At 35.8% G+C, this 11,280-nt stretch overlaps 1 protein-coding gene across 1 annotated transcript; it reads right to left on the reverse strand.

Annotated features, from left to right (window-relative positions):
- Positions 1 to 4,929: 4,929 nt before the first annotated feature.
- PLA2G12A (phospholipase A2 group XIIA) lies at positions 4,930 to 11,046 on the reverse strand. The gene is made up of 4 exons (XM_026698225.2): positions 10,585 to 11,046; positions 9,055 to 9,131; positions 7,063 to 7,228; positions 4,930 to 6,046 (listed from the first exon to the last, which is right to left on the reverse strand). Exons 1-4 carry the CDS (start codon positions 10,844 to 10,846, stop codon positions 5,928 to 5,930), a joined length of 624 nt encoding a protein of 207 aa, XP_026554010.1. The 5' UTR covers positions 10,847 to 11,046; the 3' UTR covers positions 4,930 to 5,927.
- Positions 11,047 to 11,280: the final 234 nt, after the last annotated feature.

Here is an 11,280-nt window from a genome sequence, read left to right on the forward strand (position 1 = left end):
ATAGGATGCTTTCATGTATAATTATATTAGCTATAGTGAAAAGGTCAACCTGTAGAGTACACAAGTTCCCCATAATTAGAATGGCTGCTTATAAATGAGATATTTATTGAATATTCACTTTGCCTCAAGTGCTGCATGGGTAGGGCCCATATGGAGTTAATTTTTACTTTATTGCCTATTTTTGAAGCAAAACTAATAATACAAGAAATTAAGGATAGATAGTTGGAATATATGCATAATATCTTCTGACTGATAGAGTCAAGAGTCAGTCATCCACTTGGAAATATCTGTTGTAATAAATAGCTAAGCTTTCGCTACTGTGTTTTTAATTTTAGATTATATAATAGTGTTTATAATTATGTCCATAACATTTGTTAATTAGTTTAGTTTAGTTTACTTTATTGTCATTGCACCTCGTACAATGAAATCAAGTACCATCTTCAGTGCACATCATGACCATGAAAATAAACACAACCACACATCCTTCACACATTGAACCGGAAAGCCCCGACACCACACCCTGCACTTCAGAAAAGCTACTGCCCTGGGATAGAAGCTGTTTTTCAGCCTCTTTGTCCTTGTTTTTATTATTCTGTACCATCTGCCAAATGGTAATATCTGCATAGTATTTGTTTTATTTTATTTATTGGGTTTATATCCCACCTTTACTATAGATAACATATAAGTCACTTTATAAGTATTTTGGTGCCCTCAAGTCTGCACTGAACCTGGGCAAGTTCCTACAGTTTTCTTGGCAAGATTTCAGAAGTGATTTGCCATTGCCTCCTTGCTAGCTTTTATCAGTATAAAGTTTATAAGAAAGTGATTGGGTCAAGGTCACCCAGCTGGCTTTGTGCCAAAGGCAGATCTAGCACTCATAGTCTCCCAGTTTCTAGCCTAGCCTAGTCTAAACTAGGTTTTAACACCAAATCCATTTGGCCCTGATCAATTTACAAATTTGCAATTAATTTTATATTGTACTCATCAGATAATAAACAGCATCAGTGAAAACTGAGGTTCACTAAGAAGTGCAATTATGAAGCTGTTTGAAACTGTTTGTGTAACATGAAGATCCATTTAATCAAATTAACTGAACTGCCTACAATTTGCACAATACACTAAATAATACATTAATCTAACAGGCTTCATTAATCCAACATGCTGAACAATTAGTAAGAGAACCATACACTAATTCATCATGTTTCACATATCTAGCCTGAGTTTGACAAATCACAGTTTGCAAATTTAAATGACACCCATTTAAACTCTTTTGCAGTTCATGGAAATACTCCAGTTTCAGCTGCTTGCCTGTGACTTTTAGAGTATGCCTATTTCTATAATTTCACTTTGTTCTATGTCCTGTCCATGAAAGGTTTATACCTTCTAATCAGCTAATCAACCACACCAATCTTACATAATGCTTTAAGTTTTCGAAATGTTTTGTAAGTTAAATGTAAGACTACTACCCATGTTGTAAATCTAAGACAGGAAGGGGTTACTTCCTTGGATTAAAGTTTAATCTGTCTGTAAAACCACAGAATTGGGCAATAAATGTTACTGCTTAGATAGCCATCCAGTAGACACTGATAAATATTTAAAAATTTGTGACTGATGATTTTGTTGGATTCTCTGAGTGCTATGCTAAGAGTATCTGCCACAGTGGTTATTTTTCTGGCCATAACCGATATAAGATTCATTGAAGAATATCATGTTGAGTAACTAGAAATATAATTTCATTACCTAAACTGTAACAGCTTGCATAAATATATATCTCTGTTCTACTTATGGCCATTTTATATTGGTCTCATAGTCCATTCCTACCCTGTTTCTCCAACAATACGGCCTCCCCCAATAGGAAGTCCCAGCATGTTTTATAGGCATGAAATTAAGCCCCTCCCCCCAAATTAAGGCCTATATTAAAACATGCAAAATGGGGGGGAATGGTGGGGGGGCTTGCCATTAGGAAGTACTTTTGTTGCACACCCGGATATGGTGCTGTCTGCGTTGACCCCGATACGAAGTGCCCCACCAACATTGAGGTCAACATCCAAGTCGTCGCCACCCGCCCAAAGATGCAAGGAGGGGGGGAATTAAGTCACCCCCGAAAAGACGGCCTTGCCATTTTTTCGGGGCTCAAAAAAAAAAAAAAAGACCCAGCTTATTATGAGAAACATGGTATATATTGCATAATGAAGTCTTTATGATAAGAGCAATGCATTTTATTAATATACATGAGAAGCCTCATAAATAATTTAAAAAATAAACAAGCCAGGATTTGAACATAGAATTGCGAGTTCACTCTCCTTTTAGATTATCTCAGCTGAAGATCTTTCCTCTTAAATTACTCTATTTTTTAAAAAAACAAGTTAAAGAAAGTTTCCTTTACTCTTCTTTTCCTCTTTTTCTTTTAACTTGTGCTTCACAGATTATTTGTACTGTACTTTGATCCTACAACAAGATAATCCATACAAATTCCTGGGTTTGAGTCATTTTACAAGGAAAGTTGGTGGCAAGCCAAAACGCTGTTCAAATTCTAAGGCAAAAAAAAAAGTCTAGATTTTTTTTTAAAAAAGTGCTTGCTAAAACCATCAAAATATCTTTTGTCAAACATCTTTATTTAATCTATAAAGCAGAATCCCCATATTAACATACTTTTGCTATGGATCCATTTTATCTCTATGAGCTGTATCAAAAACACAGTGCAAATATTTTCATGTTAGCAGAGTTATAATTAATATACAACTACAGATTCCCAAGTTAATCAGGGGGGATTTTGAAGACACCTGAAAATCAGTGGCATGAGCTAGAAATTTTTAAATTGTGTGTCAGGAAAACTTCCCTGAATGATTACTACTAAAGATCACAAGTAATGATTCTAAATACAACCACAAGCATATGATGTAGGAATCACATTGAGTTTACAAGGCCCATCAATAAAGCTGAAAAGACACTTCTGAATTTCATATCAAAACATTCTGCAAAAGTTTTGCCAAGTGTTTTAAGAACTTCCTAGAGACCAAGAAAGCATTTCAGAAATGTGTTGGAGACGGGAACCTTTCAAGCCACTGGATCAAGGGTCTCCAAACTTGGCAAACTGAGCTAACATGACTGGAGGAGGAATCCTGGGAGTTGAAGTCCACAAGCCTTAAAGCTGTCAAGTTTGAAGACCCCTGCGACTGGATCATGAACTGTCTTCTGTATCTTACACTCCACAAAAGTCAAATGAATATTAAATTTCATCCAGTTGGGGTAAAACAGATATTCTCAAGGCACAATTGTATTTTTTTTTACTTGACATATGAAACCAATAATGATAACATTCTATTTAGGTATGTAACTATACATATTAAGACCCTTAACATTTATTACACTTACTTATTAATCAAATTTGTATAGTTGCCTATACAAATACAGAGTCCCTAAAAAAAGGACTCTGGGAGGCATACAAGAATTGGTTAAAGAATAGATTTAAAAACATATAAAAATCTACATTAAAAATATTATTAAAACAGATATACAAACCATAGGCCAGGGTTCCCTAAACTTGGCAACTTTAAGACTTGTGGACTTCAACTCCCAGAATCCCTCCTCCAGTCATGTTAGCTCAGGAATTCTGGGAGTTGAAGTCCACAATGCTTAAACTTGCCAATTTTGGAGTCCTCTGCCCTAGACAAAGAAAGAATATGAATAGCTACCTCAGCAATGGGCCCTTCCAAGGAAGGCTCTAGTTCCCAGCTCTGATGACATAACCAGGTTTTGAGCATGTTCCAGGATATCAAAGGCTAATCTAATTTTGAGAAGAGGGTGGGAGAGGATGTTCAATAAAGCCAGCACCATGGCAGAGATGTCTCTCCCTTCTGCTCCGAAATGTTATGTTCCTGGCTGATGTTCCCACAATATGCCTTCTCTGCCAGATCTAATGGGATGGGCTGATGGTAACTGGTGATGCATCAGATAGGATGGTCCCATGTTATGGAGCCCAGTCCTATGTCTTCTTTATGAATGAGACACATAGCTGGGTTGTTGTTTTTTTTTTAGGGCAGGACAGTTTTTATACAATACAGGTAGTCCTCGACTTACAATCACAATTGAGCCCCAAATTTCTGTTAAGTGAGTTTTGCTCCATTTTCTTGCCAAAGTTGTTAAGTGAATCACTGCAGTTGGTAAGTTACTCAGTGGGTAAGTGAATCTGGCTTCCCCATTGACTTTGCTTGTCAAAAGGTTACAAAAAGTGATCACATGACTTTGGGACACAGCAACGGCCCTAAGTATGAACCAGTTGCTAAACCTCTGAATTTTGATCACATGACCCTGAGGATGCTGCAAAGGTCGTAACAGTGAAAAAAGGTCATGTCACTTTTTTCAGTGCTGTTGTAACTTTGGTCACTAAATGAACTGTTGTAAGTCAAGGATTACCTGTATAAAGTATTCCATATTGATTAGTGTAAGTACTTTATAAATTAGATTTAACAAAGATTTAACAATGTGAATCAATTCCTGCTTGGACAGAAATCTTTGCCATTAAGGATCTTCTTGACTGACCAATCTCACAGAGTTTGCTATGAAACTAAAAAAGAAAAATAGGCTAAAACTGAGTGATAAAGTAATCATTTGTACATTTTGTTGCTTTTGTTAAAATCAGAAAGCTACAAATAGCTTTCAAGTGCATTCACATATTTTAATTAGCCACTGAACTATTATTATTGAATATGCAAATTACCAGTTGAAAGTGAAGAGTCTTTTGAGTGGTTATTCGCTTTTTGCTGGACTTCCCTTTTAGCAAAAAAGGCTTATTTGCTTTTAATTCCCCCCCTCCCCGTGCATTTTGTAAGCCACCCAGAGTCATGACTGATTAGGGCAGCCTTTATATAAGTTCTTCTAGTAGTCATTTTCTTAAATTTTGTTGATGGAAAAAACACACGACATGTATTCAATTTAGCATGTTTAATTTTTTCCCTTTCTAAGCAGATAATTTTATTTCACAACTTTTAAAATGTCAATTTCATTAATAAAGGCACTAGAAGAAATTGCATCAAAAACCACTTTTCAAGTAATACCAAGTAATTCAGCAGATTTTATAGTTTTTTATACCTGAGGCAGAATTTCCTTCAATAGAGATTATTCATAGAAACATTAAGAATGAGACTATATAAAACTGTGATGTAAAAAAAGAATGAAATTATGAAAACCCATGAAAGAATCCCTGCACAGTTAAGGTGATTCCTAGCCATAAGAAAGAATGATTAAATTAGTCTTAAAATTAAATTTTGAGATATTCCAGAATAAAAGGGATGTAATATTTAAACAGCATACACAATAATGGACAAATATCTTTGTATCAACCATTTTTTCCTTTTTCAATTCATGATAGGATATTTCTCTTCAATGAACATTTTTTAAATAGTTAACAAACTATACATTGTTTTCACAGAATTACAATACCCTTGGACAACTGGAAAACAGCTATTTTGTGGTAGGGACAAATATTACATACATCATACAATGTCAATATACAAATAACTGAATGATGACAGTCATATTTTTAAAGTCTTTCAGATATTTGGTTTTTGCCTTTGTGGGTACTTTTCTTCTATAAGAAAAATCAAAAGAGATATTGATTCATTGTGACCCCAAGGATTGACCTTTTTAAAAAAAAAACTTTATCCTATGCCGTCTTCAGGACCTTCAGTTTAGAGCAGAATTCATTGACAATCCTATCTACTTAAGGCAGTTGCCAAAATATCCTTTTCGTCTCTAAAAGAGGTGCCCCAGATCCTTATAAGTTTAAGATTGCTGATGAAAGAAGTGCTACATAAAAATATACAGATTAATGTCTTCTGGCGAGTAGACAGTCTATTTGCATGTTCACTGTATCCTTAGGACAGCTTTGTAACAATAAAGGGCTCTATCATGTCAGAAAAATCTTGTTACAGGTCTCTGTTAGCTTCATACTGGCACATACATGCAGCTCTCTGACTGTCCAGGTATGGCTTGCATCCGAGATGTATGACTGCATCAAACACTAGTTGTACTGTAGATTCACAAGCTGCAAGATAGGGAAATATCTTTAATAGTACAATAAAGAGAAGCTGTCATTACCTGCTTGAGGAGAAAAGATAAACAAACCACAGTACAATCATATCTTTGGGCAATGGGTGACTCAAATCACAATTAATGTTATGTTATTTAACAAAACTGAAGTTGCAGAAATTAACCTGCAAAGTCTTGGAATTAGAACTGTAGTGTTTAAAGAAGCTTGCTAGTCATATATTGTATATAGTATTATTTTATTGCTAATGACATTGGGAATTATTTTGGAGCAGCTAACTATTGTACGTCTTCTACATTAGTGTAAAAAATACAATATGATCTTGTATTACAGTTTTCTTGGTAAACTTCATCCAGATAGCTAAAATAGGAGAAATTAATAATTCAAGAGTATAGACATACAATCTGAAAAGAGCTGCAAATAGCTAATTTCCCTTACTTCCCCAGCTGAAACATTTCTACATAATCAACAAATCAAAACAGTAAGTATTAAATATTAATCACAATAATATTAATGCATATTTGTATGCACAACTGTAAGTATAATTTAATTACTCCTACAATATCAATAAATTATCACAAATATGTTTATTAAGCTACACAATGATTTTTTAACTAGCAAAACTTGGACATTTTTATTCTCTCTTCATTCTCTTCCTTGCAGAACATGTTTTAAACCCACATTTAAAGGAAGTAAAGAGAAAAAAAAATAGATGGAGAAACAATTAGATTAGCCTGCAAGTAATTTAATCCTGAAAACTAAGTGGATGATTTAATCTGAAATTTTAAGTAAAACCTAATGGGGGATTCTGCTATGTACTTTATTTAAACATGATTTCCTTTAAATAACTAGCAAAAGTATATACTTATCCATTTGAACATGTAGAAAGACCAAATTGTAGATAATGCAATCACGTTAACCTGATCTTCTGGTTTAAATTTCTGTTTAGTTGGGCTCAGATTATACAACCTTGGTAAATCTCTGTCACACTGTATTTCTCAAGAGTGGCTTACCTTGTACAGACTCAGCTATTCCTAATGTCTTCTGTACATCTCTGCAGATCTTTGAAAAGCAATATTGAAACTGCTCATCACAATCATGTTTTTTGTTACCACAGGTATCGTAACATCTGTCATGTTGATTGCAGCATTTTGTCATTGAAGGAATGCCAATGTCAAACTGAAAAACAAGTTCCAGTGATTAGCATCTTGAGAGTTAAATGCTTCAAGCCCATAAATTAAGAAATTGAAGGAGCCCCAAGAATGGATGAAAGGTGATAGGAATGCTGCAATGCATTGATCAAAGAAAAAGAAAACCTCCTCCAAACAATAAGTAAATTGTTTCTTGAGGAGAAGGCAGCAATATGATGACAAGCAGGGGAGGACACTTTTTAACTGTACTTTTTGAAAGTTGGAACTACAAGGAAGTGACAATAGTGCAATGACGTCAAACAACTGGTATGTTTTTCAGGCTTTTGTGCTTATTTGAAGAGATAGGAAAAGGGTTGGCAGGTTAAAATACACTAACTTGATTTAAACCTTTCCACTCCCAATTTCTTTGGTCTCTTCCATTAGCAGGAAATTATATTATTGATACTTTTCAATCTGATGCCAAATATTGATAATAGATTTCCCAGCTGGTTGGGAAAATCATATTGTGAGGGCCATAAATTTTTTTAGTAACAAAACCAAGTGAATAAGAAATGAAAATCTTAAAAATCATCAAAGTTGGATGAAATCTTAATAGATTTATCAGAGCAACTATACCACAGAAAAATGAAAGTCTGATTTAGCAATGGACTTCATACACAAAGTTCAAAATTCTCACTGAATTTATATCATTTGTGTAAAGATGCCATTATGCAAATGATGCAAAGTCATTATGATAGAATGCAAATTATGCATTATGAAATAGTTTGCATAATGTTGTCTAGTTCAAAGTACACTCAAGAGTAAAACCCACCCCACCTCAAATTGATCTTTTAAACTTTCACTGATGAGCCTCCATAAATTGTACTCTAACAGAATTACATTGATTTTCTCTATTATACCTCATTGATTTACATATTATCCCTATAAGTTATTTTCTGGTGCTTCAACTCTATTATCAAAGTAGAAAAGAGTTTTAATTCAGAGCTTAAAAAATTTATTATGGCATTGTAGATCAAGAATATTTTCATAAGACACCAGGAAATATTAGACTAAGAGATAACAAGATTCATCGTTTATGATTTGATGTGCTGTTCAACTCAGAAAACTTTGGGTAAATGAGTCATACAAAGAGAATCTGGTTGTTCTCAAGTTGTGAAAATTGGTAACAAGAGGCTGATCATTAGTTTTCTAAACACTGCAAAAATTAAATACTTGGATGCCAAGAAAAAATATAACTTACTCTCTATACTGTAAAAATTCACATTGACATTTAATTCAGATATACGTTGTTTTAGCACTGCCGCTTTCTTCAAAACATACATTCAGGAGCCACTCTTTAATTAGACACTAGCGGTGTGGACAAAATGGAACCTGCAAAAAAATTATATTCCACAATTCTACTGAACCACTCTGGGTAAGCCACAGTTCAGGAGAACCAAGACTTGGGAAGCTTTGATTATTCAGTGTCTGGATGAAATAAAATTAAATAGGATGTGTAGGACAAGGCTGCTACACTTTCGCCCTTCTCTTCTGTTCTCCACATAACAGCACTTGTCATCACTCATCCACATCTTCCCAGTTCCTTCCCTCCCACTCTGCCATTGCTGAAGTCCCAGAATGGCATATCCCATTTCCTCAGCCACCCCATTGCCTTCCCTCCTTACTTCAGCTGCTAGTACCTTTGACTTTTCCTGTACTCTCAACTGCCACTTCTACCTAGAAAAAAACAAATTCATTTTGTTCTGTGCATAGGCCCAAACATCCAAAATGTGTGTTTGGACTAAGTCCCCTCATGGGTTCTGTGAAAGAATCAATTCATTCATAGACTATTCTGCACGTCTGTTAGCAACTTACATGAACTCCAAAGAGTGGAGAACCACATCCATTGGGTGGTGAAGGCTTATAGTCATAGCGAGGTAAAGGTTTGTATCCTGTAAAACATTAAGTGCTTAGATTAGAATATTTAAAATGTTTCTGATTTTTCCAGACTCATTCAAGGCAAAGCTAATAAATTATTAATCTATTATTATAGATATATAAACATTTATTCATTGGTTACATATCACAACTTTCAGGGACTTAAGGTATTGTACATAGCACTTTCTCCTCCAAACTTTTCCTCTTAACAATGACCTGGTGATGTACTTGGAATGAAATGAAATGCAGCTACCAGGTCATTTCCTGAATTTCCACTGAGCCTGGATTTGAACCAAGTCCCAGTTCCACATCCATACCACTTTTCCATCTATTGTCTGAATTTAACACAGTAATAGTCTTATTTTAATGGTACAAAAATGATACGCTAAACAACTTAATCTCACAGTACTATACACGTCTATTCAGAAATCATGCCCCTTGAATTGAGTGAACTTACCAAGTGAATAAATATAAAACTGCAATGCAATTCTCAAATTGTGAACAAATAGATCACTAATGTCTTTGGAGTTATCATCTGTTAATTGTTTTGAAGTGCTGTACTGGATACCCATTATGAAATCAAAATGCCAGTCAGGGGTTGTTGTTGTTGTTGTTTTGATAGCTACTTAGTTTGGCCATGTTAATAAAGTTCCATTAATTTACTTTAAACTTACTATGCAGAGGTTTATCTCTAACCACTTGCCCAGCTTCCCCTAATGATATGGGCATAAGATTAAGGTTGTGAAATCACAATAAATTCAAAGAATTAAAGCAATAAATAAACTGGATTTCAGTGAGTTAACCTAGCCTTTTAAGTACTGTTGAAAGAAGAAGGGATTATGTTTCACATCCATTTCCAAATTTTCTAATCCGTTTAGCAGAATTGACATAACCTCTTCTGCCTTCTGCAATATAATCCTTGGCATTTTCACAAAATAACATGAACCGAATATGTTTGAGATCATGATAAAATATAACAATAACTATATTATATGGAGTAAGGAACCAAAATAATGTTATTGCTAGTATTTTAAACAAATATTTTAGGCACCTCTTGAGAGTACAAATATGAGACTTCAATCCTATAAAATTTACCTGAGATTAAGTTCCACTAAATTTAGTACAACTATTTCTGTCAAATATAGGAATATGCTGTTCAATCTCCAGTTTATCATCATTAATGTTTACATCTGTCCTCTGCAACCCGTACGCATTGTGTGATTTGAATAACTATAATATATTTATAACCTGTTTTTTCTTCTGTTATAAAGCTGGCTGGAACTTCAGATTTGCCTGACCTTAGCAAAAACAATTCATATGTTTTCCTTGTTATTTATTTTTTTATGACATTCTCTCAACATACCTTTGAATAGGAAAAAAAACTAAATCCATTAAACATGTTTGGCTTTACAACGAATAGTCAAACATACATACACCTTTTTTTTTCTAATATAGTATGATTATTACCATCACTGCATTTATACTGACAGAGTCCATCTTCTCCTCCCAGGAGATCCAGAGCAGCGTTTAGATAAGTATCGATCTTATGAACACCGTTTCTGATCGTCTTCAATGTCATCCTCCAATCCGGAGTTTCAGGCTCCTGGCACCGGCTGGGCTCTAGCAGCACGGCGAGTAAGGCCCCGGTCACGAGCAGCGGCAACAAGACCGCTCGCCTTCCGGACATCTCCGAACGACCGCGGCCCGGAGTTCTACAACTCCCGCGCATGGAAGCCTGGAATTCTGGGTATAGCAGCGCTCGGAAGCGAAGGCTGGGTGGCTCCCAAGGCTAACGGGCGGCTCATTACGGGCACGGCGCCCCAGGAGCTTCCCCTCACCCGCGCGGGTAACGGTCTCTCGGAGCCCTCGCACCTGTAGTCAGCCGAGGCTTGAAAACGTCCACCATGCCGCAAAAAGCTTTCGGTACCTGCTTCCGCAACACCGTCAGGTCGCCCCGCCCCAACCTCACGAACCTCTGGGCAGAAGGGGGGGGGAAATGGGGGCGGGGGGGGGCGTTGCCAATCTTTTGGAAAGCAAAGTCGTGGCGCAAAGAGGGAGGCCTGGCGGGCGCTGCGAGAAGCACAGATTTTAAATCTTTATGTTGCCCTCAAAACTGGGCCTTAGCTCGGTGTCGAAGCCAATGAATCACCAAACACAAGGGGG

The sequence above is a fragment of the Pseudonaja textilis genome, chromosome 6, assembly GCF_049901715.1.
Source record: "Pseudonaja textilis isolate UNSWEBS1 chromosome 6, rPseTex1.2, whole genome shotgun sequence".
Lineage (NCBI taxonomy): Eukaryota > Metazoa > Chordata > Lepidosauria > Squamata > Elapidae > Pseudonaja > Pseudonaja textilis.

Excerpts from the sequence above, each read along its gene's own strand:
- PLA2G12A (XM_026698225.2), bottom strand. The coding sequence starts at position 10,846 with ATGCGCGGGAGTTGTAGAACTCCGGGCCGCGGTCGTTCGGAGATGTCC. Across the intron at positions 7,229-9,054 it reads CTCCACTCTTTGGAGTTCAT|TTTGACATTGGCATTCCTTC; the intron begins GTAAGTTGCTAA and ends CTTGTTTTTCAG. Across the intron at positions 6,047-7,062 it reads AATAGCTGAGTCTGTACAAG|CTTGTGAATCTACAGTACAA; the intron begins GTAAGCCACTCT and ends CCTATCTTGCAG.